General features: G+C 52.4%; 1 protein-coding gene across 1 annotated transcript; it reads left to right on the top strand.

Moving 5' to 3' along the window:
• Positions 1 to 182: 182 nt before the first annotated feature.
• Positions 183 to 24403, top strand: EML2 (EMAP like 2). The gene is given in 23 exon segments (XM_052655578.1): positions 183 to 257; positions 259 to 355; positions 2977 to 3195; positions 3288 to 3411; positions 3592 to 3696; positions 5734 to 5762; positions 5964 to 6093; positions 9881 to 10030; positions 10778 to 10847; positions 10954 to 11064; positions 12488 to 12583; positions 13469 to 13603; positions 14372 to 14471; positions 15250 to 15404; positions 15723 to 15848; positions 17984 to 18115; positions 20756 to 20823; positions 21096 to 21184; positions 21419 to 21516; positions 22048 to 22135; positions 22575 to 22670; positions 23745 to 23875; positions 24176 to 24403. Coding segments are annotated over 23 exon segments (2550 nt in total). The 3' UTR covers positions 24302 to 24403.
• The last annotated feature ends 2779 nt before the right edge of the window (positions 24404 to 27182 follow it).

Genomic DNA, 27182 nt, shown 5'->3' with positions numbered 1-27182 from the left:
TTGTGGGCGGTACCAGACAGTACCGAGAGGGATCTCGGCTCAACCAATCCTGGCCCGAGGATTGTGTTGGGGGGCCTGGCAGGGGGTGTCCCGACCCCCTCCCCCTTTCTGGGCATCCTGGGGGATGACCCCGGTGCCAGGCCCGGCGTCGGCCGCCTGATGCCGGGCGGGCCGAGCCGGGGATGCTGGAACGAAGGGCGTTGCTATGGCAACGGGAGGCAGGGCCTGTGGGGGGAGACCGGGCCCGAGCTGGGACCGGGGGGGGCCGGCGGTGGATGTGGCGGGGCGATGGCGGAGCGCGGCCCGGCCTTCTGCGGCCTCTACGACACGTCCTCGCTGCTTCAATATTGCAACGGTGAGACCCCTCCTCAGTTCCGACCCTGGCCCCGCCCAGGGCTGGACCTATCTCCTTCTACCCCAACCTCCTTCCAAGTCCCCATCCTCGCCCCTAGCTGAAGATTCTCCTTTCTCCCCTAGCAGGACCCTGACCCCAGAGCAAGGTGCCTGATCCCCAAAGCCCTGATCCCAGTCCCCCACCTTCTTCCACCCTCCGCTTTTTCCCCAGGTGGCTGAACCGAGAGAAGAGAGCAGAGCCTTTAGGAGCTTGGGGTTGAAGGAGGGAAGGCCTGGAGGTGTGGAACTCTGCTCTCTCCATCTCCTCTCAATCCTCCGGGACCCTCTCCCTTCTCCTCAGCAGAGGGGCCTATTGAGGGAGAGTGGAATTGGGTGTTGGCTTGTGGGCTGGGTGTGGGACCGGGCAGGATGACCAGAGGACTTTGCCTCCACACTACCCCCCAAGTCCTCAGGCCCCACCCCTCCTGCCCATTAGGATTCATCCGTTCTCCCTAGACAAATGGGTATGAAAAAGAAACACCACTGTGGGTGTCAGACCCGGATGAAGGGAGCTGGAGGCAGAGGGGAGAAGTGGGAAGTGGGGGCTTCCCTCTGGGCAAAAGAGCTGAAGGTGGGGGGATGAACCGGCAGGAGGGAACAGAGGAGTTGAGTCATGGTGGGTGAGGGGTGGGTGGGCAGGTCAAGGCCTCAGAATGAGCTGGCTCCCTGGATGGGGGTTGCAGGGGCAAAGTAACAGTTCCTCCACTTCACTCTGAGGCCCTGAGAAGGAACTCCCTTTTGGAGGCTTACCTCTGGGCATACACCCCAGTGTCAGGGACCAGAATGCTCATTTTTGTCCTCCTCAGCCCCTCTGAGAGCAGGCTGACAGGGTGCCTAAACCTGGATCAGATACCTGTTCTGGGGCTGAAAGGGTGTGTGTCCATGTTCGAGTAACTTCATCTCTCTGGGCTTCAATCCCCATCTATCTTCTTGCCTCCTAAAATGGGTATAATACTAGAGCTACTAAAGTTGCTGGGACATTGGGTACCATGTACTCAGTCACTTCAGCCGTGTCCAAGTCTTTGCGACCCTGTGGACCGTAGCCCACCGGGCTCCTCTGCCCATGGGATTTTCCTAGCAAGAATACTGGAGTGGGTTGCCATGCCCTCCTCCAGTGTGGTACCATAATAACATTTAATTATATTCTGGATTTATTGAGCACATACCAGAGCCAGGTGAGATGCTAAGTGTTTTGCACGTGTAAGCTCTGTATGACAAATCTCATTTTTGGGGGTAGTATTATTAATGGTAAGTAAGAGGGGTCTTGGCACAAGGAGGTGATCAGGCCTTCCTGCACCTCCCCTATTGGCTGTTTGACCTTCGGTGATCTCTATACTCTCCCCCATTCTCCGTCTTTAGTTTCCTCTTTCGCAAAACGCAATGCCAACAGGCCCCTGAGATTGCTTTTCTTATGAGTTCCGAGTCCTGACAGTTCCCTCCCTCAGACCTAACCCCCACCTTCCAATGCAGGTCCAGGCACCCGACCAGAGTGGCGCTGGGTGGGGGGCAGGGCAGGCGAGGCCAGGCAAGCGATTGGGCCGCAGGGGGTGGGGGAGGGAGGGGAGGGACCGATGGCTGCACTGCGGAGCCCAGCGGACGGGCGGGGCATCCTATGGACGGGGGATAGCAGGTGCTACTTCCAAGCCCCGTTCCTGTTAAGGCTACCACCTTTACTTCCACCGGACTGGGAGCCAGGGCTTCCTTGGTTCTTGCCAGCAATGAGTCTGGGTATGAGTGGTCTGGGACGAAAGGGGGAGGGGGGAACACTTTGGTACTCTGCCCCTCCCACTTCGGAAAAATGAGGACCGCGGGAGATGGAGGAGGAGTTATTTGGCTGCATGTAGAGAGGAGAGGGAGAGCCGAGTCAGGGGCGTGGGAGTACAGAAGCTACATTTTAAAAGAGGATCAGAGAAGAGAAGCTTGGGTCGGGGAAGTTAGTTTGGGTGTCAGATTCTCTTGCGCGAATCTCGGGTCTTCGAGGAGCTGCCTGCAACTCCCAAATTTGCCGCCAGGGGCCGCAGAAACTCTGTCCTTGCAGCAGGCTCTGGGGTCGAACCCCTCGGTGAGGAGAGAAAGCGGAGAGGGACCAGGCACAGACCTTTTTGGCTTGAAAAGTGTTAGAAACAGAGAGGAAATGTTAGTACCCGTGATAAAAAATCTCGATATTCGTCAGAGGATATTGGGGATCAATTCTAGAATGTTGGTGTCATTCGGGAAAAGTTGATGTCATCCCTAAGATGTTGATATCACTCATAGGTATTTAGCATCTTAGTCAGAGTCTTAAAACCAGAGTCGAGAGGCTCTTGATTTGTAGACTCTCTTAGAAAGTTAGCGAGGAAGGGACTTCCCTAAGGTCACGCCTCCAGGGCGCTGCGGCAGAGAGGAGTGTGCAGGCAAGGGTTGAGAGCCATGGGGATTTCCTTCCCCTCTTCTTGGCCCACATCCAGGCGTTCCAGCCCTAGGTCGCGGGAGATGAAGGGGGCGTGGCTGCCCCCAGACCTAGCCCCGGGCAGGTGGGTGGGACACTTCCCCTTGGGCGTTGGAGCTCCTGGGTGGCCCTCGCAGTGATCTCTTGCCTTCCAGATGACAATTTGTCGGGCACGAGCGGGATGGAAGTGGACGACCGCGTGTCGGCGCTGGAGCAGCGGCTTCAGCTGCAGGAAGATGAGCTGGCGGTCTTAAAGGCGGCGCTGGCTGACGCGCTGCGTCGCCTGCGGGCATGCGAAGAGCAAGGCGCAGCGCTGCGCGCGCGGGGCACCCCCAAGGGCCGGGCTCCTCCTCGCCTAGGCACCACTGCCTCCGGTATCCTCACTAGGCTAGAGGGGTGAGGTGGTTGGGGCTGGGGCCTGGACCTCACACTCATCCTCTTCTGTCCTCTAACTCCATCTCTCTAGTGTGTCAGCTCCTGAAAGGTCTTCCCACCAGGACGCCCCTCAATGGCTCGGGACCCCCGCGGCGCGTGGGCGGCTATGCCACATCCCCATCCTCCCCCAAAAAGGAGGCGACCTCTGGGCGCAGGTGAGGCGCGGAAGTCGGGATCCATAGCCTCTTCCAAGACCTCGGAGGCTGTTTATATGAAAAGGGATGGACTCGGGTGTCTGAACATCAGCAGGGGAAGGTCCTGAAAAGTTCTTGCCCGCGTCTGGCACTCGCCTGCTGGCTTCGCAGGTTCTGACCCTAACTGTGTGCTATTAGCAGTGCCCGGCGCTACTTGTCACCAGAGCGCCTCGCCTCGGTGCGCCGCGAGGACCCCCGCAGCCGCACCACATCCTCTAGCAGCAACTGCAGCGCCAAAAAGGAAGGGTAAGTGTCCAAAGCGGGGTCGTACAGCAAAAGGTGGGACCAAGACCTCAGTTAGGCTTAGAAAACGATGGGGAGACTAGGGTGATGCCCCAGGCCACGAGGTAATAACCTAAAGCATGGTCATCTAGTTCTGAAAGCGGAAACGGTGCGGGAGGATCGGAGGGACCAATCTTGAAACAGCTTGGTAGTAGTGAAAGGCACGGGAAGGCGGAGCCAACATTGAGGGGCGTGGTCAAAGCTTTAGAGGCTGGACTAGAGCGTAGGAGGCGTGGATGGTCAGAGTCTCTCGGAAGAGCCCGAGTAGAAGTTAGGGAGGAGCCAGGATTGTGGGCGTGGCTATTAAGGTGAAGGGAGAGTCCGCGTTGAGCCTCCGGGAGGCAGCCAGGTCAGGGCTCTAAGAGGAGTTTCTGCAGGAAAAGGGGTAATCAGAGGAACGAGCGTGAAAGGAATTTGAGGGCGTAGCCAGAGGGTAAACTGGGCAGAATCAGAACCTGGGGTGAGGGTAACGGGCTGAGATCATGTACAGTAGTGTCCGGTGCAAGAAACACGGATGAGCGGAGCCTGGGCGCTGCCAGGTGGAAACGGGCGCGGTTTGAATTTGAAGGTTGGGTGTGGTCATAGGAGGAGAAGGGGACGACAGAAGATGAGATGGTTAGATGGCGTCACCGACTCGATGGACATAAGTTTGAGCAAGCTCCGGGAATTGTGATGGACAGGGAAACCTGGCGTGCTGCAGCCCACGGGGCCGCAAAGAGTCGGACACGACTGAGCGACTGAATTGAACTGTGGTCATAGGTGGACGTGGACAGACCTCAGTAGGTCAGCAGGGACTAAGGGTAAAGGTTATCTTGGTCTGCTTGCTTGTCCAGACCTGAAGACGATAGGAGTTTCCATGGGGGAGCTGTCGATTCAGGGGTAGGGTCAGAAGGAGAGGTGGGACTATGATCAGAATGTTGGGCGAGGTCAAGTTCCCAGAGGCCGGGCCAGACTGAATGTCTGGGCGGTGTAAAAACCTAAATGTGGAGTCCCATGCGGTGGGCGAGGTCAAGGCTGGACCGGAGTCAAAAACCCACACATTTCACCCCACTGAAATAATAGCAAACACGTACACAGGGCTATGTGCCAGGTACTACACAAGGCACTTTACATGAATTAAGCAACTGAAGCTTCACAATCGCCTGAGAGGTTTATTATCCCCAAGTGAAAAGTGAAGAAACCGAGGCAGAGGTTTGGCCGCTTGTTCACAACGCTGGGAACTGGCAAAGCTTGGGTTTGAACTCCGGCAGACACGTCCTCGAGTCCGTGTTCTCAAAAAACACTCTCCCTCGCCCGACAAAAGAGCCTGGTGTCAGGACCCCCACAGCCCCGGAACACGAACCTCCGCCTGCGGGGTCTGCCGCGGAGGGCGGGGCAGGGCGCGGCGGCGCGGGCGCCTCCCAGGGCCGGAAGCGGCGGAGCTGGTCCCGGCTCCACCCCCAGCCCAGAAGCGCCGCCAGCCGCCGCCATGAGTAGCTTTGGACCTGGGTGAGACCCTCTTGCACACACCCCCTCCTCCTTGCACTAGCAGGACCCAGACCCGCGGGCATCACCTCTTTCCGTCAGCAAAAAGGAGTGTAGAGACACGCCCCTTCCCTTAAACCCTCACCTCTTCTCTTTGTTAGAAGTTTGGGGCGCTGTGGGACTGGGGGTGGAGAGCGTTGGGAGAACTGTGCTGACTTAGGAGGGAAGGGTACCTTGTGACTCCCCGCTTCCAGGATCGCGTCCCTGCCACTTCGTGCTGTGTGATCTTTGGCGATCACTGCCTCTCTGGGCCTGTGTCTTAGGCTCTGCAAGATCAACCGAGCAAAGCACACGGCCTGCAGAGAGGCAGCGCTCCGCTCCTTACTCGCCCCCCATCCCCCCATTACTCATTAAAGACCTCTGGAGAGCCGTGGGGTGGGGGAAGTGGTTTCTTCCAGTTTCTGACTTGCCTGCTAATTAGGGTTTTCTTTTCTTTCTTCCCCCCCGCCCCGCCCCTTCTTTATCCTTTCCTGACAGCAAAACCAAAGAAGTTATCTTCAGCATGGGTAAGTAGGGAGAATGGGAGGGCCTCGCTGGGGTGAGAGGCCAGAGCTGGAGGTCAGGAAACCTTTTTGACCTCATCCCCACCCCCAACCCCTTCCTTCTTTTACTTAAAAAACATTTAAAAAGTGAAGTCAGAAGGGGAGAGGTTACGGGGTTGCAGACTGGTGTCAGCACCTGACCTCTGGGAATATGCATCCTAGCAGAGGAGGGCTCGGTGAAAATGTTCCTGAGGGGTCGCCCTGTACCCATGCTGATCCCGGAGGAGCTGGTCCCCACCTACAGCCTGGACACGCGCTCTGAGCTGCCTTCGCGCCGATTCAAGTTGGACTGGGTGTATCCTTTTACTTTAATCTCTTCCTCCCGCTACCCCCACCCCCACCCCCACCCCCCCAATCCGGAAGGGACAGAAGCCCTTCCCTGGGACCGCAGCTAGAGGGAGGGTCTTTGTACGGAAAAGGGACTTCTCAGGCATCTGTGAAGTGAGGGATCAGGAAGAGCCTGGAGTCTGCAGGGAGCAGAGGGAGGTAGATTAGCTCACGTGACTTTTATGATTCATTAGAGCTCCAGACATTTGCTGAGTGCCCTCTATCAGATTCTCTTCTACACACAGGCTAGGTTCCCTGAGCTCCCTTCTAAAGTGGGGGAGACTAAGGCCAGTGAGTCAACAAATAAGATAATTTCAGCTAAGTAATAAATGCTAGTCATACAGTAACCTAAGCTCAAGTGAGAGGAGTAACGGTTTCTCTGAGGAGGGGGCATTTGAGCTGAGAATTGAACATTTAGGGGCCAGGGCTTCTCTGGTGGCTCAGATGGTAAAGAATCTGCCTCCAGTGCAGGAGACCTGAGTTTGATCCCTGGATCAGGAAGATCCCCAGAAATGGTTACCCACTCAAGTATTCTTGCCTGGAGAATTCCATGGACAGAGGAGCCGTGTGGGCTATAGTCCATGGGGTCACAAAGAGTCAGACACAACTGAGTGACTAACAGTTTCACTTCACTTTCATAGGAAGAACAGACGGCACGGCAGGTCCAAGGACTCTGTGGCCAGAGTGAGTTTGGTAAATGTGAGAAATGAAACCAATATTGGCATTGGTTAAGAACCCTGTCTTTGGAGCCTGGAAGAAATAGGTTGAAATGCCAGCCCAGCCTCTGGCTGGCTTTGTGACCCTGGACGAATCACCTTGCCATTTTGTGCCTGATTAGCCTCCTCTGAAAAGTGGGTGTCATGATCTCAGATTCATTAGACTGTGAAACAATGTGCTCATAATATGTGCCCTATAAACAGAAATTGATTAAAATAATAACTAGTCACTATTGAGCACATACTGACCATGCCACATGGCACGTGAGATCTTCGTTCCCTGACTAGGGATTGAACGCACGTCCCCTGCATTGGAAGTGTGGAGTCTTAACCACTTGACTGCCAGGGAAGTCCCTATTGAGCGCTTATTGTATGCCAGGCACTGTTCAAAGTTCTTTCAATATAAATACGTCGAATAATATCCTTTTCTTTTGTAGGGTTCAGAATATATTTTTATAGCCAGTGTTCTCCAAGAGCCCTCTGAGGCCTGCAGGTTGGGAATGATTACCCTTACTTTCCAGATGAGAAAACTGAGGCCACGAGAGGGGTCTCAGCCCTGTCCTAGGGAGTCAGAGCAGAACTGAGGCCAGAACTCTGACTCTGATCAGTGTGGTAACTGCACCTAGTCCTTGATGAGACTGTCAATTGCACGGCAGCTTTTTTCAAAACACAAACTGAGGTTTGGGGTTAGCATCCTGGGGACCCACTCCCTGTCCTCCTCTCTTGGCCTTGGTTTTTTTCTCTGGAGGAGGCAGGAATAGTTGGAGCCCGGAACCTCTTTAAGGCAGCTGGAAATATTCACAGGAATTGAAGAATACCATGCTGTTATGCCAGGCTTGGTTTGATAAGTGAGCATCAGGAGAAAAGCAGCTGAGACAGCAAAAGTCCATGTGGGCCTCATTCCCCAGCCCTAAAATGGCTGCAAGGTGAAGCAGTTTCTATGGGGTTGGGATAGGCATATTGATATCCATTCAAATGTTTCGTTGACATTCTGGGACTAAGGACATTCTATTGGACTAAGTAGTCCAACAGTCCCCAAATTAGTATCAACCTGCCTTCCTGGGCTTATAGTCCAGTGTGGGCACAGAATCTATGAAAATGACAACTTAGAGTGGGCAAAGCTGGGATGGGGGAATCCAGAGAGGGCAGCCGACCCAGCCTGGGCATCAGGGAAGGCTTCCTGGAGGAGGAGTTACAGAAGAGAGCAAAACAGCCCAGTTTTGGCTGCCATGCAATTCACAGTCTCATCAAGGACTAGGTGCAGTTACCACATTGATCAGATGAGTAGGATGAGTCCAGCAGACGAAGTGAGACTGAGGCCTGCTCTGAGGATGTGACAGCTGAGAAAGGTGGCAGGAAGCGTGTAGTAGGCAAAGGGAACGGTTAGTGCCAAGACCTGGGTGATGGTCATCATCATGGTGTTTTGGGGAAATCGAGCATCAGAGGGCAGAAGCTAAGACCAGGGGAGGGCAAACAAGGCCAGCAAGAGGAGCTTGGACTTCCTCTTAGGGGAACTGGGGAGCTACAGAAAGTTCTGAACAGAAAAGGGGTCACATTCCTTCAACAAATATTGAACTCATATGTCTGCTGTGTACCAGGGGTACATCAGTAAACAGAATAGAGCAGGCACTCCAGTTGGGGAGACACAGAATAACTTAAACAGACGGACTTCCCTGGTGGTCCACTGGTTAAGACGCTGTGCTTCGAATGCAAGGGGCACAAGTTAGATCCCTGGTTGGGGAATTGCCCTGGGATGTGGCAAAAACAAAAACAAAAACAGAACATGTGGGATGCTGATGAATGTACTGCAGGAAAATTAAGAGGGAAGGGTGATGGGGGCACTGAGGGTGTATGGGTTTTCTTTATTTTTTATGATTTTTTTTTTTTGACGTGGACCATTTTTTTTTAAGTCTTTATTGAATTTGTTACAATATTACTTTTGTTTTATATTTTGGTTATTTGGACCCCAGGCATGTGGGATCTTAGCTCCCTGACCAGGGATCGAACCCAAACCCCCTGCATTGGAAGGGGAAGTCTCAACCACTGGCTTGCCAAGAAGTGTTGAGTTTGCAGGATCTTTTTGGTCATGCTGCAAGACTTGTAGGATCTTAGTTCCCCAAACAGGGATCGAACCTGGGCCCCGGAAGTGAAAGTGCTGACTCCTAACCACTAACCCGACAGGGAATTCCGGTTTGCAGTTTTAAATATCTCAGAACTATTTAGGAGAGGCTGAGAAGGCCTCTATAAGGAGCTGACAGTTGAGTAGAGAGCCTGAGCAGAGGACACATGAAAACTGACTTAGTGATAATAGGTTTTAACAGGATCCCTCTGGGGAAGAAGGGTAGACAGATTAGTTTCCTGTGGCTGCTCTTAACAAATGCCCACAAACTTGGTGGCTTAAAACAACAGAAAAACCTCACAATTCTGGAGGCCAGAAATCCCTAATCAAGGTGTCAGCAGGGCCACAGTCCCTCTGGAGGTCCTGGGGGAATTTTTCCCCGGCTCCTAGCTTGTGGTGGCTGCTGACAGCCTTTCAGCTCTTCCATCTACTCCAATCTCACACTGCCTTATCCCACCCAGTGTCAGTGTCCTTTTGTTCTCTGCCTCTTACAAGGACATTTGTCATTGGAGTTAGACAGCCCAGCCAGATAATCCAGGATGATCTCATCTCAAGATCCTTAATTACATTTGCAAAGACTCCTTCTCCAAGTAAGGTCACATTCTCAGTTTCCAGGTGGTAATACTTTGGTGGACACTTTTTTTTCTTCATTATTTGGCCAGGCGGCATGTGGGATATTAGTTCCCTCACCAGGGATTGAACCTGCATCCCCTGTATTGGAAGCTCAGAGTCTTAACCACTGGACTTCCAAGGAAGTCCCACAGTAGACATATTTTAGTTGGGGGGAGGGGCGGTTATTCAACCTCCTACAGGGGTAAGAGTGGAAACAGGAAAACCTAGCTCCCATGACCTTCATCTGGGAGTCAGCCAATAGCTGCAATGAAAAGAACACTCCTTAACTGGCCCCGGGGCATCTCTAGCTATGGCTACCGTGGCCGAGACTGCAGAGCTAACCTTTACCTGCTGCCCACGGGGGAGATAGTGTACTTCGTGGCTTCCGTGGCCGTTCTGTACAGTGTGGAGGAGCAGAGGCAGCGGCACTACCTGGGACACAACGATGACATCAAGTGGTGAGGCCAGGGAGAAGGGTGCCAAATATCTCCCACACAGGGCATCGAAGGGGAGGTGGGTGGGGCCAGGTCTTCACTTGGCCTGAATTCAGGCAGAAGTTGGGGGAAAACACCGTGGATTAATTATCAGTACTTCAGATGTCGGTGAATTCACTCTGATACCTGGACTTTTCACTTCTTTTGAAAACTTCAAGCAGACACACCAGACAGTCCTGCAGTGTGTTGGAATCCTGTGGTGGCAGCCACCCCTTTGATGAGTGTGTTCTCTTGGCCATTTGTGGTTTAGGCTTGAGCCCTGTGGGCCCCTGAGTTAGAGGCCAGAGGACTGAGTCTTGCTTCTGAGCCAGGGTACCCAGAGAGTGTTCTCTAATTGTTATTGAAGAACTACATCAATGTTCATTGACTAATTTAGGGGTCCCCAACCTCCAGGATCTAATCTCTGATGATCTGAGATGGAGCTGATGTAATAATAATAGAAATAAAGTGCACAATACATATAGTGTGCTTGAATTATCTCCAAACCATCTCCCTCTTCCCCGTCTGAAGAATAGTTTTCTTCCACGAAACCAGTCCCGGGGGCCAAAAACGTTGGGGACTGCTGGATTAAAAATAGCTCATTGAGCCCACCCGTGGAATGAATAATCAGGCATCATGACTGTGGCTGCTGCTGGAGGGGTTCTGGGCTGCTGTCATCCCTGCCCCCCACCTCACTCCCTGAGTCTCCTCCACCTGCTCTTCTCTCCTCAGCCTGGCTGTCCACCCTGATATGGTCACCATCGCCACTGGACAGGTGGCGGGCACCACTAAGGAGGGGAAGGTAACAGTGAAGCGGGCAGGACCTGGAGGCTGGAATGGAGTTGTGGCGGGTGGGGGGTGTCAGGGAGCCAGGCCCCCCAGGTAACTGGCCTCTCTCCTTCCTGCAGCCGCTGCCGCCCCACGTGCGCATCTGGGACTCGGTGTCCCTCTCCACCTTACACGTGCTGGGCCTGGGGGTGTTTGACAGAGCTGTGTGCTGTGTGGGCTTTTCTAAATCTGTAAGTCCTGTGCGGGCCTGGCCCTGGGCCCTCTCCTGCCCCTGGTTCCTCTTTGGGTTGGAGGCCACGCCTTCATCGTGACGTCACGGGTTCTGGACACGCCCCCGGTCAAACTCCCGGCCCTCCTGCTCCTCCAGGCTGGGTGCCCGCAGTTGCAGCCTCACCGGCCTGCTCTGTTGACTCAACCGTAAAGAATTCGCTGGCCTATGTGGGTATATGTGGGTTTGATCCCTGAGTCGGGAAGTGGTCAACCTGCGCCACTATTCTTGCCTGCAAAAGCCCATGGGCCGAGGGGCCTACAGGCTACAATCTATGGGGTCGCAAGAGTCAGACGCGGCTTAGCAACGAAACGACAGTAAAACAGCATGTCTGCCCCCAGACAGACTCCTCAATGATCCTTTGTAGATCAGGTAATGCTTTTCACGTTTTCACACCACCTTCCATTCTGGGCTTTCCTGGTGGCTCAGAGGTTTAAGCGTCTGCCTGCAATGCGGGAGACCTGGGTTCGATCCCTGGGTTGGGAAGATCCCCTGGCGAAGGAAATGGCAACCCACTCTAGTACTCTTGCCTGGAAAATCCCATGGACAGAGGAGCTTGGTGGGCTACAGTCCACGGGGTCGCAAAGAGTCGGACACGACTGAGCGACTTCACTTCATCCTGGAAGGATCCTTATCTGTAGGCATTTTAAGCCCTGTGTCTAGCGCAGCCCTGCTCCTAGTACCATCCGGAACATGGGTGTTGGCAGATATGGGGGAGGTAAGCACAAAAATCAAGAGTAAGGCTTTAGTGATTTGTAGAGCAATTTGACATTCCCACACATCCAAGTGTGTGATTGGTGGTTTTTTCCTAAAATCATATTTTACATTTTTATCACATTTCACCAAAGTAGTGGCTGCAGCGAATCAGGAAATAAAAAACAACTGGTCCTCCCACCTACCGTTTAAAAGCCTCACAGGTTTTCTGAAACCTTTGGAGAAATAAAGCTATTTTGTTGCCAGCAAAATCAAAATAACCTGTGCTTAACTAAAGATATAAAACAGCAACATTGTCCCAACTTTATTAGTTGTTTAACTTCATAGTCATACAAGTCATTACAGATAAAGAGGCAGGTTAGATGCTCTTAGTGAGAATTCCTGAGGGTGTGCTGGTTGCAGAGAAATTGTTGCTGAGGGGAAATTAGATTAATTTCTTAGGGACTAGTCATTTCAAAAGGAAAACTATAAACAGCCTTTAAAATGTGTGTGGCCTTGGATGGGGAGTGTATTTTAATGTGTTCCATATGCCTTGGGCCAGGGCCTTTGAAAATCTTAAAACAGGCCTGAGTGGCTAATGCCCCAGTGGGCAAGGTATTGGTGTTGAGGGCGGGGAGGCGGGGTAGACCCAGAGCTGTCTGCCCCTCCCCGATCCTCTCTCCTCTTCCTAGAATGGAGGCAACCTCCTATGTGCAGTAGATGAATCCAACGATCACGTGCTTTCTGTGTGGGACTGGGCCAAGGAGACCAAGGTGGTGGATGTCAAGGTGAAGTAACCCCCCCTTTTTTTTTCAATCCTTATTCCTTGGGGTCCCTCTGTGGTGGCCAGATCTCAATGTTCATGAGTCCAGAGGCAGACTCACCTCGAAGTCCTGGCTTTGCCATTTGCTAGCAGTGTGACTTCAGGCAAGTGGCTTGCCCTCTTGGTGCCTCAGTTGCCTCATCTGTAAAATGGGAGTTATGGTAGCATCTCCCCTGTAGGGAAAATTTGGCTTTGATGTTGGGATATGGGGTGGGCAGACCAGGCCAAACAGGAGGACCAGTACAAGGTGGCTGCTGCTGTTTCAGTTGCTCTGTGATGTCTAAGATAGACCTTGACTTGCATCTCTGGCTGGTTTTACAGATGAGGAACCCGAGGCAGAGGGGAGAGCTACTTGCCCAAGGTCACATGCTCATTCTGGGCTGGGGGCAAGAGACCTAGAATGGGGGGCCCATGGTCTGGGGAAGGAGAAGTAATTGAGAGGCTGGGCTCCCAGTGATTTGATTGCAGACGGAGTCTGGCTGTGTGTCCTTAGGCAAGTGACTTCCCCTCTGAGCTTCACTTTGTCATCTGTAATGGGAGGTACTAATGAGCTTTATCTCACAGGGTGCTGTGGGGTTAAATGAGTTGATGGATGTAAAGGGCTTGGCACGGAGCTTGGTGCAAAGTAAGGGCTCTCCACGTGTCTGCCATTAGGTTGGTGAAGAAGGCAATAAAGCTTCACTGGCCCTGCTTCCTGTGCTTTAGCTTGCCTGTATAGGAGAGATACAGGCAAGTCAGTTGTGCAGTACACAACCCACACAGCTGTATTTAGGGCAGTCCTTCCTGAGATGGGTGTGGTGGTCCTGGTGGCTTTGAGGTCCTCATTCTGAATCTCCTTCACCCCTTAAAGTGCTCCAACGAGGCCGTGCTGGTGGCTACCTTCCACCCCACAGATCCCACCGTGCTCATCACCTGTGGGAAATCCCACATTTACTTTTGGAACCTGGAGGGGGGCAGCCTGAGCAAGCGGCAGGGCCTCTTTGAGGTAAGTGCCAGGGGTCCCAGGACTGGCTGGCCCTGAGGGAGGCTGGCAGGGACCCCTCAGACAGCTGGAGACACCCCCAGGCTGGAATGTGTAGGGATGCTGAGGTATTGCCTGCTGGGGCATCAGTTTCCTTATTCATACCGGGGATGGTCCTCCTCAACTCTTAAGTTTTGAGGATTCAATGGGATGAAGAGTATAGCAGCTCCTATCAGACAGTGGATGCTGGGTAAATGGGTTGCTGTGGTTGTTGATAGTCTGGATAAATAGAGAGGTCAGAGCCTGGTGACCGGGAGAGAGAGAAAAACAGCAGGAACCAGAGGCCCGCCTTTGGTGAGAGTTGGGTCTTCCACCCCAACAGAGGAGGCCCTGAGAATACCAGGCTCAGATGGAGGTGAAATGGAGATACTGAGAAGAAGGTGGGGCAGGGCAGGGAGAGGGACCTAGAGGCGAGGGAAGGAGAGGAGAGGGGTGGGGCAGAGAGGGGAAGACGGCAGGGGAAACTGAGGACAGAGACTGGGACAGAAGTCAAGATGAGAGAGAGGAGGGAGGAAGGGAATCTGGGGTGGGGAAGGGAGACAGTGGGGTCAGAAACTCTAGGTGATGTGACGCTCCATGGATGTACACTGGAGACAAGGATGCTCCTCACAGGGCCGCACCTAGAAGCAGGGAGGACGTCCCCCAGACCATGGTCCTGGCTGGTGGGTGAGCTCGGGGAGGCCACCCAGCTTCAGTGACCCTCTGATACCATCCCCTTCTCCCCCACCTTAGAAATACGAGAAACCGAAGTACGTGCTGTGTGTGACCTTTTTGGAGGGTGGCGATGTGGTCACCGGGGACTCTGGGGGGAACCTCTATGTCTGGGGCAAAGGTCAGTGTCACCCCACAATTTGGTCCCCAACCCAGTCCTCCCTGACTCCCTTTGGCTGTGCCTTCCTTCCTCAGACCCTGCTGGAATGTATGATGTGCGTGCGTGCGTGCTAAGTCGCTTCTGTCGTGTCCAACTCTCTGCGACCCTATGGGCTGTAGCCCGCCAGGCTCCTCTGTCCATGGGATTCTCCAGGCAAGAATACTAGAGTGGGTTGCCATGCCCTCCTCCAGGGGTTCTTCCCAACCCAGGGGTCCAAACCACTTATCCTACGTCTCCTGCACTGGCAGGCAGGTTCTTTACCACTAGCACCACCTGGGAAGCCCTGGGTATGATACAACAGGTTAAATCCTTACTTGACCAAGTCTAATGCCTCCATCAAGGTTCAGCTCTATCCCCACCTGCACGAAATCTTCACGTATCCCTTCCCTTGTCCCCTGCAAACCCCTTGGTGGTGATCAAGTTTGAACTGTAAATGAATGGGTTAACCCAGGTTAGATGGATGGAAAGATGGTTTGTTCCAGACAAAGGAATGAATGAATAAGGCAATGAATGAATGTAGGGGTTGTCCTACTCAGTGAATAGAAGAATGAGTAAATGAATACACTGTCTTTCCAGATGGCTTATTAGAATGGATGGTAGGGTGGTTGGGTAGATGTGAGGCCAGGTAGAAGAAAAGGTGAGTGAATGGCTGGATGTGGGAGTGAGAGTTTAAGGTGTTTTCTGGGGTCAGTGTGGGGCAGCTTCCGCCTGCTGACCCCTGCCCCTGGCCACCCCGCAGGTGGGAACCGAATCACGCAGGCAGTGCTGGGTGCCCATGATGGCGGCGTGTTTGGGCTCTGCGCCCTGCGGGACGGGACGCTGGTGTCCGGAGGGGGCCGTGATCGACGGGTGGTCCTCTGGGGTTCCGACTATAGCAAGCTGCAGGAGGTGGAGGTGAGGAGGGGAAGAGGCTCATACAAAGGTGAGGAGATCTCCCACCATGGCACCAGGACTCCTAACACTAGACCCTGCTCTCCCAGCCTGTGTCCCCCATCCCCACCCTGCCCTCACCTCTGTTGTTGCTGTTCAGCCGCTAAGTTGCATCCGACTCTTCGCGACCCCATGGACTGCAGCATGCCAGGCCTCCCTGTCCGTCACTATCTCCTGGAGTTGCCCAAGTTCATGTCCATTGAATTGTTGGTGCTATCCAGCCATCTCACCCCCCACCTCTATGTGTGTTCTAAACATCTGCCCACCGCCACCCCCCTCCAGGTCCCTGAGGACTTCGGCCCCGTGCGCACCGTGGCCGAGGGCCGGGGAGACACGCTGTACGTGGGGACCACCCGCAACTCCATCCTGCAGGGCTCTGTCCACACCGGCTTCTCGCTGCTGGTCCAGGTGAGCATCTCTTCTGCACCTGCCATGCTCCGACCCTACCTGCCTCTCTTCTCTCCTCTGCACCATTCACTTCTCTCTTACCACTCCCTTTTCTCCTCACCTCTCTGCCCCATTCCTTATCCTCTGGCCTAGTTAACACCTCTTACCGTCCTTTTAACTGCTTGTGACCTATAACCCCACCCCTGCCCTAGGACTCCTGCCCCAGAACACCCCATGGCCCAGCAGTGGGTTAACTGGTAGCACAGCAGGGGCTTCCCAGGACCTTGCTCCAGCTATGCTGCCCCCTGCTGGTCAGGGCTGTGTGCTGTTTCTGTAAGTGCCCTGGCAGGTTGTCCCACAGGCCCCGGGCCACACACCTTGCAGGTCTCCGGCTCCAGGGCTCAGGAAAGCCCTCTCGAGTCTGCTCAGACGCCCATGCCTCCCTCCTCCCACAACCCTACCCCACATCCAGTTTAAAGAGCCCACCTACCAAGTGGTGGTCTAGAAGGATGGCTTAGAATATGAATTCTGGGGAGTGACTGCCTGGGGGTGAAAGGCAACCCTGTCGCTCACTTGCTGTGTGATATGAGGCAAATGAGTAACTTCTCTGTGCCTTTATGCAACGAGAGAGTAACACAACTGATCTCACAGGGTTTTATAAGGATTCTGTGAGTCAATTCATATACAGCATTTTGAATGATGCCTGGCACAGAGTAAGTGCACAAAGAATCTTGGCCAAAACTGCTCCTTGCCGAGACTTCCCTAGTAGTCCAGTGGTTAAGACTCTGACTTTCCATTGTAAAGGGCATGGACAGGTTCGATCCCTGGTCTGGGAACTAAGATCCCCCATGATGCATGGCATGGCCAAAAAGAGGAAAAGAAAAAAAGTTCCTTGTTCAGTGGTTTTCCCCTTCCTTCATTCCCGACATGCATTTTCCCTCTTACAAGGTGGCTGAGATCCATGCAACTGAGTTTATATTCCCCCTTCTGGCTCTTTGGGGCTTTCCCAGTGGCCCCGTAGTAAAGAATCTGCCTGCATCACAGGAGACATGGGTTCAATTCCTGGTTCAGGAAGATAGATCCTCTGGAGAAGGAAATGACAACCCACTCCAGTATTCTTGCCTCGGAAATCCCATGGACAGAGGAGCCTGGTGGGCTAGAGTGCATGGGGTCACAAAGAGCTGGACGTGACTGAGTGACTCAGCACACACATGTCTGTGAAGAAGATGAGGAAAAACAAGGGCTAGAGGGATTTCTTAGGTGTCCCAAGGCCAGAAGGGACCTTAAAGACCCCTAATAATAGCATCAATGTTTTACAATATTAGTTATACATATTTTTAAATTTTTTATTCTTTTGGCCACACTGGGCCACTTGTGGGATCTTAATTCCCCAACCAGGGATTGAACCTGTGCCCTTGAGCAGTGAAAGCGGAGTCCTAACCACTGGACCACCAGGGAATTCCCAAGTTATATATGATTAGTATATTACTAGAATTGTATTATTTAGCATTAATCATTATGCTGCTATCAATAATTACAGTTCTGTTGATTATCATAGTTATTTTAATACTATATTAATAGGATATGTTATTATTACCAATAATAGTCAGCCACTTTCATTTGATGAGCAGTTTGTACCAGCCTCATCCATCTTCCATGTATTTGCACTTTCCATCCACAATTTGAGTAAGCAGAATGCCATGAGACACATACAGTGATTGGACCCATTTTACAGAAGATGAAACCAAGGCTTCAAGGAGAAGTCACCTGCGCAGGTGACTGCCATAGTCAATAAGTGAGATGTGGTCAGACACCAGGCTGAGTACCCTCCATGGTTTCCCACAACCTTCTGGGCACCATCTGACTCCTAAGATCAAGCTCCTACGCACCACGTCTCTTGCTTCTCATTGTGCAAACTGGAAAGCAGAGGTCTGAGGGGAGGGGGCACATTTGCCTGGAGCCCCCCACTGGGGCAGGGATCTGCCCAATCATTGCCTCCTTCAGATACCCTGGGCAAAGCGCCGTCCCTGGGTCACCTGTGGGGAGAGTGTGTTGCTGAGGCTAGTCCAGCACTTCTTTCTGGCGTCAGAAGTGGGGGATGCGGAGGAAAGATCTGGATCGGTGATCTCCATGCTATAACCTCTCCTTCCTGCCAGGGCCACATGGAAGAGCTGTGGGGCCTGGCCACACATCCCAGCCGGGCACAGTTTGTGACGTGCGGGCAGGATAAGCTGGTGCATCTGTGGAGTGTGGAGTCCCACCAGCCCCTGTGGAGTAGGACCATCGAGGTAAGGGGCTGGGGGACTTGATACACCCTTCTAACAGGACCACCTGTCTCAGTGTGTCAGGGATCAAACAGGAACCACACCCAGTGTCTTTCAGCAGAAGGAGATTTAATGCGGGGAATTGAGTGCTTACAAACTCACTTGGGAGGGCTGGGGGGAGTGAGTTCTCGACCGGAAGGAAGCCTAGAACAACACCCCAGACCTGACGTGCCTGAGGAGCTGCTGCCTCTTCCACAGTCAGGAAGGTGGGGAGTCAGGAACCACTGGGTTCGAGAAAATGCTGTCCTCATAAGCGCGACCCAGGAATCAGGATGCTGTGGTCACTCGGGTGTTGGCTCGAGAGCTATACTGCCTAGTACATGTGGCTATTCCAACTTAAGTTAACTTTAAGTGTAAGAGTGAAAGGTTCAGTCTCTCCTCTGCACCAACTACATTGCAAACGTGTGACTGCGTGTGTGTTACCTGCTCAGTTGCTCGGTCACGTCCAGCTCCCCTGTCCATGGGATTCTTCAGCCAGGAACACTGGAGTGGGTTGCCATTTCCTTCTCCAGGGGATCTTCCCGACCTAGGGATCGAACCTGCATCTCCTGTGTCTCCTGCACTGCAGGCGGATTCTTTACCTGCTGAGCCAAAACCTGTGGCTAGTTGCTGCCAAATTGGCAAGTGCAGATACAGGACATCTCCATCGTCGCAGAAAGTTCTGTTGCACTGTCTAGCAAGACAGTGGGGAGATCTAGAGTGACTCAGTGCTGGCTATATTTGCACTGACCAGAAGCAGATCCTCTGTGCCGTTGCCTTTCAAGGCTAGTGACTGCTCAGCTGCACAGCAGATGTTTTCACAACCTAACTCTTGAGCGGAAGTGGCAGAGTGGGGCCTCTACTTTGCATCTTCCAGAGCCCACAGCAGTGTAACTGATTGTTGGACGCAAATCACAGCTGACCCTAGCCGCATGGGCTTCTGGGCAATGTAGTTTTAAAGCTCCCCTGCCTGTGCAGTATGGGAGAGTAGAAAGTCAGTTGTCATAGTCTTCACACCACCTTTTGAGGTTTTGCTCTAGGAATCCAGGGTTACCTGTGATCCTGGAACGCCTGATGGCCTTTCAACTTCTAGGAGTCAGGGATGGTGTGTCCTAGAAATTACTGGGGCCATATGTAATGATCCTCACCTTGGCTGCTAACTGAACACCTGCTATATGCCAGGTTCCATGTTCAGCACAGCAGTTCTCTAGCCAGGGCATCAGAACCACCTGAGATGTCAGAAACACAGAATCGAATCGTGAGCTCCAAGCACAGGAAGTCTGATTCAAGAAGTCTGAGTTTGGTCCCAGATTCTGCAGATTGTAACAAGCTCCCTTAGGCTATTCTGATTCAGGCAGTCTCCCTACCATGCTTGAAACTACCTTAGCACTTTACCCACATCATCTTTTTTAAGTTTGTATTGGGGTATAGCCAGTTAATAATGTTGTGGTAGATTCAGGTGAACAGCGGAGGGACTCAGCCATACGTATCCATGTATCCAATCTCCCCCAAACCTAGCTCCCATCCAGGCTGGCAGATAACATCATCTTTTTAACCGCTTCCGCCCCCAACCTCCACAAGGCAGTAGGAATGATGGATCCTCACTTGGAAACAGGCCCAGAAAGGTAAAATCATCAACAAGTGTAATTATGATCATGCTGCTGCTGCTAAGTCGCTTCAGTCGTGTCCAACTGTGCGACCCCATAAAACGGCAGCCCACCAGGCTCCCCCGTCCCTGGGATTCTCCTGGCAAGAACACTGGAGTGGGTTGCCATTTCCTTCTCCAACGCATGGAAGTGAAAAGTGAAAATGAAGTCGCTCAGTCGTGTCCGACTGTAAGCGACCCCATGGACTGCAGCCCACCAGGCTCCTCCGTCCATGGGATTTTCCAGGCAAGAGCACTGGAGTGGGGTGCCATTGCCTTCCCCAAATTACGATCATAGGTGACCTTTATTGAGTGCTTCCCGTGGGCCATCTTGCTTACCATTCTCAGGGCTTTACACCTTGCTTATAACAGTCCTGGGAAGTGTGTGTGTTTATGTTCTCCATTTGAGACAACCACAGCCAAAGTGGAGATACCTATTTGATGTCACATACTAGGAAGTGTCAGAGCCATTGTTGGAAGCCAGGTCTGATTCCATGGTGTTCTGTTGCCTGTAAATCAACCAAATCCCCCCCATACCCACACCCCAATTAAATATTTTTTTGCTGGAGATAAAGATGCGGGGAAACAGGCACTCAGACACACCTGGTGATAAGCTGATATAATTTTATGGCAATCAGATTGACACGATATATCAAAAGTCTTAGGGATGTGGACAGTCTTGATCCCAACAGTCTCATGTCTAGAAAAGTCCCTAAGGAGATCATCTTGGGTGAGTAAAACTGTGGGAATTTAGAACAGGAGTGATAAAGGATCCAGAGTCCACAGTGATAGGCGGAATGTTTTCTGTTCGAGCCAACATGTTAAAGGGAAGGAGAGTGTTTTCTAAGTGCCTGCGGCAGGGGGTTACCAGAGGGCAGCAGAGGGAAGTGAGAGCCCTTAGGCAGGCTCCGAGGCCGGGAAGGTGGGCCAGATGGATGGGGACCCCAGCTTCCAGCCCGGTTTCTTCTCTCCCTCCTCAGGATCCTGCCCGCTCTGCCGGCTTCCACCCCAGTGGCTCTGTCCTGGCCGTCGGCACAGTGACTGGCAGGTAACACTGATGGGCATTTGGGGTGGGCTTCTGTGCTCCCCCCAGGAACTATCCCTTGATTCCCCCCTCCTTCCCTACTGCCCCAAAGCCTACAGAGAACGATAATTAGGTCCCAGCTGGTTGCCAGGACTTAATCTCCCATCATTCCTCTTTGGGAGTCCGCTTTCTCCCACGTCTTTCTGGGGTCCCTCCCTCAAGGCCCCCACAGATTGCCACCCCTCTCTACCAGATCAGCTCACCCCTCCTCCCCCCACCACGCCTTCTCCTTAAAGATGGCTCCTGCTGGACACGGAGACCCATGACCTGGTGGCCATCCATACTGATGGGAATGAACAGATCTCAGTGGTCAGCTTCTCTCCCGGTAAGGAACGCGACTGGGGATGCTGGAGAGGCAGGGCCTGGGAACAGAAAAGCTGGTTTACAGGCAGGAGGAAGGGTTGGAGCCTGTGTGGCGCCAGCCTAAGGGTGGGGCCAGGACTGTGGTAGGGATGGAGCTCGGGACTACTGAGTTGTCTGGGATAGTGGGGGGGCTGAATCTGAGAGAGGAGGGGGTAGAACCTGGGTGCTTCCTCATAGCCCCCTCCCCCTCCCCCAGACGGGGCGTACCTGGCCGTGGGCTCCCACGACAACTTGGTGTACGTGTACACGGTGGACCAAGGCGGCCGCAAGGTCAGCCGCTTGGGCAAGTGCTCGGTGAGTGGGCCATGGCCCCCAGCCCGCGCCGCCACCCCGTCCGGGGGGTGCAGGATTAACCAGTTTTCTACCTCAAGGGAGCGCAGCTTCAACACTCAACTGACTGCCCTGACTACGTCTAGGAGTCTTAGCCGGGCACACACACATTTACCCTCTCCTGTGTTTTAAGCCCGCCCTTTGTGTAGCCCCGCCCCTCACATTCTAAGCCCGCCCCTTCGTGTAGCCCCGCCCCTCACGTTCTAAACACACCCTCTGTGTTATAGCCCAGCCCCTTGCATTCAAAGCCCGCCCCCTCTGTGTCTAGCTCGGCCCACTTGTTCTAAACTCCCCATGTGTTCGAAGCCCTCCTTGTCTAGCCCTGCCCATCACGGTCTGCCCCTGCCCATGGTAGTCTGGCCCCACACTCCAAAGGCTTGTGTACCCTTCCTCTAGATCCCTCGTGTTTTCACTCTACCTCCGTATTTTGCCTTCCCCCATCCTGGGCGGATCCTGCCCTCTCCAGCTCTAACCCATCCCTTCCCTCCCCTGCAGGGCCATTCCAGTTTTATCACCCACCTGGATTGGGCCCAGGACAGCAGCTGCTTTGTCACCAACTCTGGGGACTACGAGATTCTGTACTGTGAGTTCTCTGAAACCCAAAGGCATGCCTTCCTCAGCCTCTCCAAATGCGCATGTGCGATTTGCATAGCCTTCCCTGGGTTCTGGCAGAAAAGGCAGGGCATTCAAGTCCCTCTCCTTTGGCTGGTGTATTCAGGGGCTGATCTATTGGGCTGGTCTCCTGACTTCCGGTTTCTTCCCTGGTGGACCCAGCTTTTAACCAATTCCTCCCCTCCCTGGTTGGATGGGTTGGGTACAGGTTTCTAAGCAGATACCCTTGCTCTGGCCTTAGGGTGTCATCACCTCCCAGAATCTAGTCCCCTCAGCCAGTCTGAAGAGGTAGAATAAGCCCTGGGACCTTAACCTCCTGTCTCGGACCTCAGTGTCCACTGTCTGTGAAATGGGTGTGTTGTCAGTAGTTCTTTATGCTCTGAACATCTTTCCTCCATTTTCTGCCCCAGGGGATTCATCTACCTGTAAGCAGATCACTACTGCCGAAACTGTGAGGAATGTGGAATGGGCCACGGCTACTTGTGTCTTAGGGTTTGGGGTGTTTGGTAAGTTGTGGAATGGACAGAGTCTTGCTGAGGACAGGAGTTCTGAGAAATATCCCTGACTGGTGGTTTTTACAGCCTCTTACTACCAGGCTGGGAAGCTCATTCCTTTACCCATGTGAGCAGCCATATTTGTGTCAGAGGAAAGAGGAGGGTGAGATGACTGTTCAAGGTAGCTGTAATGAAATGAGAACAAATGAGGGGTGGCGCCTGGCTCAGAGAGATTTGCACGGCCTGTGTCCCAGTCATGAGTTCATTCAGGCATTAATGTACTCAACACATACTCCCTGAGCACCTCTCTGCACAGCTGGGCAGTGCCGAGACCCAGTGGTGACCATGACAGCCCTGGCCTTGCCATCGTGGGACTCACAATCCAGTGGGCAAGATAGACCTGTCCCCAGACAACCCAGAATAGATCAGTCAGAAGCAGGGAACTCCAGAGAGGACATCTGGCCCCGGTCTAGGAGGGAGTCAGGGAGGACTTCCTGGAGGAAGGGACACCCAAATTGGGCCCTGCAGAATGAGGAGTTACATTCCAGTGTGGTGAAGAAGGAAAGCAGTCTCTAGGCAAAGGGAATAATAGCCATGTGTAAAAGCCCAGAGGTGACAGAGCTTACTATTTGGAGAAATGCAAGAAGGCAGGATGGCTAAGTCACTGCAGAGTTCAAGGGAAGCACTGGTGAGGGCAAGGCTGGAGCAGTGTGAGGGGCCTGGCAGAGCACAGGGGTCATGGTGAGAAGCCTGGACAGTGGAAGGGTTTTTGTTTTGTTTGGGCCACGTTGTGTGGCTTATGGGATCTTTGTTCCCCAACCAGGGCTTGAACTCAGGCCTTTGGCAGTCACAGCATGGAGTCCTAACCACTGGATCACCAGGGAATTCCCCATGAGAAGATTTTGAATGATGGAAGATAGGGTCAGATACATATTTCCAAAAGATTATTCCAACTCTCATCCCTGGCTAGAGACAGGCTAGATGAGAGGAAGGCAGGGAGGCTGCAGCTGGGGCCTGCTCGCCTTGGGGTTTCCTGGCCCCGACTGACATCTTACCATCACCACCCACCCCCAATCTTGTCCACAGGGATCTGGTCCGAGGGAGCGGATGGTACTGACATCAATGCTGTGGCCCGCTCCCATGATGGGAAGTTGCTGGCTTCAGCTGACGACTTTGGCAAAGTCCACCTGTTCAGCTACCCCTGCTGTCAGCCTCGAGTGAGTCCCTGTGGCGGCTGGCAGGGTGGAGGAACCAAGCAGCCCTTTCCGGATCTCAGTTTCCCATCTATACAAAGAGGGCAGTGACTTGATCCCAAGGGCCTTTCTTAACTTGAAACTTGATAAATTTCTGAGTCTGTAGTGCTAAAGCTCTGAGCATCTGCATTATGAAACCTTTGGTTCTATTATCCTGTTAACTCAAGAAATATTTATTGAGTACCTACTATACACTGGGGCACACGGAATACAGCAGTGGACAAGACAGGTGACTCCTTTTCTTTCCTTCTTCTCCTATCACAGGCCCTCAGCCACAAATACGGCGGACACAGCAGCCATGTGACAAACGTGGCCTTCTTGTGGGATGACAGCATGGCCCTGACCACGGGGGGCAAGGACACCAGCGTGCTGCAGTGGCGGGTGGTCTGAACTGAGGAGGGTGGGGTTCCCAGGAACATGGGGCCCAGGTAGAGTCAGGTCGTGAGGCTGCAATTTTATTTTCGGGAGATGTCTATTGCCGAGTAGAGTAATATATACCCAGAGTATGTCTATAGCAAAGGGGGTTATGGGGGTGGGCGGGTGGACTGACAGAAGTCTCTATTTATCAGGGTGGGAAGAGGGGTCACATTGATTTGGGGGAGCCATTAGAGTGTTTGGTTCAGAGTGTTTTTTTAAGTTTATTATTTTATATCATCCAGAAATAAAAACATGTGCACTGAGGTGGAGTTTCAGGGTCTATGTATGGGCGTATCCATAGATTGAGTGTGTCTATAAGTATATGTGTATGTGTGTGTGTATTAGTGTTTGTGATGAGAGACCATTATTAGGTCTTAATTGGTCTTTAAGCTTCATAGAAACCAAGCTAGCTCTAACTTAAGCCAAAGGAGTACCCAGTTGGCCGACATACCCAAACAAGGAAAGGCAGTTGTCTCCTCTGGCTTTCAGGGCCCATGAACCAAGGGTTTGAGGGCAATCAAGGTATTCCATACCTTCTCTGATCTTCTGCAAGCCAGCATTTTCCTCTGGGAACAGTAGTCTCCACTCAACAGAAGGATGGCACCCGGCAGCTTGAGCCCCAAGCCCAAAAATCCCAGAGAAGGGCTATGATTGGCCCATCTGCAAATCAATCAACTTGGACTGTTGGTTGGTCTACTGTGATTGGCTAGTTCCACTTATTTGCCGACCAGCCCTGGACCAATGATTGTGGCCAGGAAGATGGAATCATTAAAAACATGGAAGCCTCATTTGAACCATAGGGTTGAAATAGGGCAAGGAAAGTTTTCAGAGAAGTGGAGTGATGACGCTATAGAGATCTGGTGGATGAGGTATGAGCGTTCTGCATTACAAAAGACAGAAACGTAATTTCATCCAGCAGAAACAATAAGAAGCAATTGCCAGGTCATGAAACTGAGTAGTCCAGGAGGGGTCTAGCTGGACTGTGGTAATTGGGTTTCTCCCATCGGGGATTTCTCAATTTTTTAAATCTGTAATCTTGAGCAGATTTTGAACTTTAACCTTTTACTGATGTGTTGATATGTTACATTCAGAAAAGTACACTCATCATAAATGTACAAAAACAAACGGATCCCATCCATGCAGCCATCTCCCAGGTGATGACATAGAACATCCCCAGCCCCCAGAAAGCCCCCTTGAGTCCCTTCCTAGTCCTTGCTCCCCTCTCCCCTCAATAATCACTACCCTACTCCTCACACCATAGAACACTTTTACCCATTTTTGAACTTTAAATCAGAGGTCAGCAAACTTTCCAGAAAGGGCCAGTTAGTAAATATTTTAGACTTAAGAAGCCACCCAGTCTCTGTCCCAAGTAACTCTGACCTTGTCCATGTGAAAGTGACCACAGACAACACGTGAATGAATGAGCTTGGCAGTGTTCAAATAAAGCTATTTATGGATACCGAAACTTGAGTTCTGCAACATTTTTGCTGTGTCATGAGATACCATTGTTTTAGTCTCATTGTGTTTAGAAGTGTGAAACCATCTTAGCTCATGGGCCATACAAAGATGGGCAGTAGATACAATTTGGTCCACAGTGGTACTGATAGTTTGCCCACTTTTGCTTTAAATCAGAGCATATGAACTTAAACCAGAGAGTATGAGCTTCCCTGGAGGCTCAGAGGTTAAAGCGTCTGCCTGCAATGCAGTGAGACCTGGGTTCAATCCCTGGGTTGGGAAGATCACCTGGAGAAGGCAATGGCAACCCACTCCAGTATTCTTGCCTGGAGAATCCCATGGATGGAGGAGACTGGTGGGCTACAGTCCACGGGGTCACAAAGAGTCGGACATGACTGAGAGACTTCACTTTCATGAACTCTTTTGGGATCTGGCTTCTCCCCTGGAGCGGAGTTCTTAACCTCTCAAGGCCTCAGTCTCCTGGTGTATAAAATAGAAGTTAATAATAGCACCTGCCCCCTAGGGGTGCTGTGAAAATGACTTAAATACCTGCGGCAAGCTTAGGACAGGGCCTGACACATAAAAAGCCTTCTAGAAATGTTGGCTGATTATTTTTACACTTGAGAACACAGACACCGTGACTGCAGCCATTCTGCCAGGCCACATGATAACAAAGGCAGAGGAAGTCTTTCCCTCATAGTGTTCCTGTCTCCAGGGGAATCAGATTGGCTCAGCTTGGATCCTGTGCCCAGTCTCTATGGCCTAGGGCAGCAGTCCCTAACCTTTCTGGCACTAGGGGACTGACTTTGTGGAAGACAATTTTTCCACGGACCAGGGTAGGAGGGTGGTTTGGAGACGATTCAGGTGCATTACATTTACTGTGCATTTTATTATGACATCAGCTCCACCTCAGATCATCAGGCATTAGATCCCAGAGGTTGGGGATCCCTGGCCTAGGGGCTAGGGTCATGTGATTGGCCAGGCCTGGGTCATTTGCTCACCTCTTTGCTTAGGAAGGGGTTAATGTATGATACCTGGGACTGACAGCACCTACACCTCATGGAATGGCAGGGGAGTTCTTTCAGAGGAAGGGAGGTGGGGAAACACATGAGCAGGAGATGGAGATTACCAGCCACCTCAGCCTATTTACGTCAAGGTGAGTGACACACCGGAGGGCAGGGTCAGCAACGTTTCTGGGAGTTTGAAGACCCCTATTCCCAGTATCCATTGTTTCAGAACAAAGCTTTTCAAAGTTTAATGGTTTAGCAGGACTTCCCTGGTGGTCTAGTAGCTAGGACATGTTTCCAATGGTGGGGGCCTGGGTTTGATACCTGGTCAGGGAATTAGACACTACATGCTGCAACTAAGATCCAGTGTGGCCAAATAATTAAAAATAAAA

Source organism: Budorcas taxicolor, chromosome 18 (genome assembly GCF_023091745.1).
Source record: "Budorcas taxicolor isolate Tak-1 chromosome 18, Takin1.1, whole genome shotgun sequence".
NCBI lineage: Eukaryota > Metazoa > Chordata > Mammalia > Artiodactyla > Bovidae > Budorcas > Budorcas taxicolor.
Note: the sequence above shows the minus strand (reverse complement) of the source record. Positions and strands in the feature narration are given on the sequence as shown.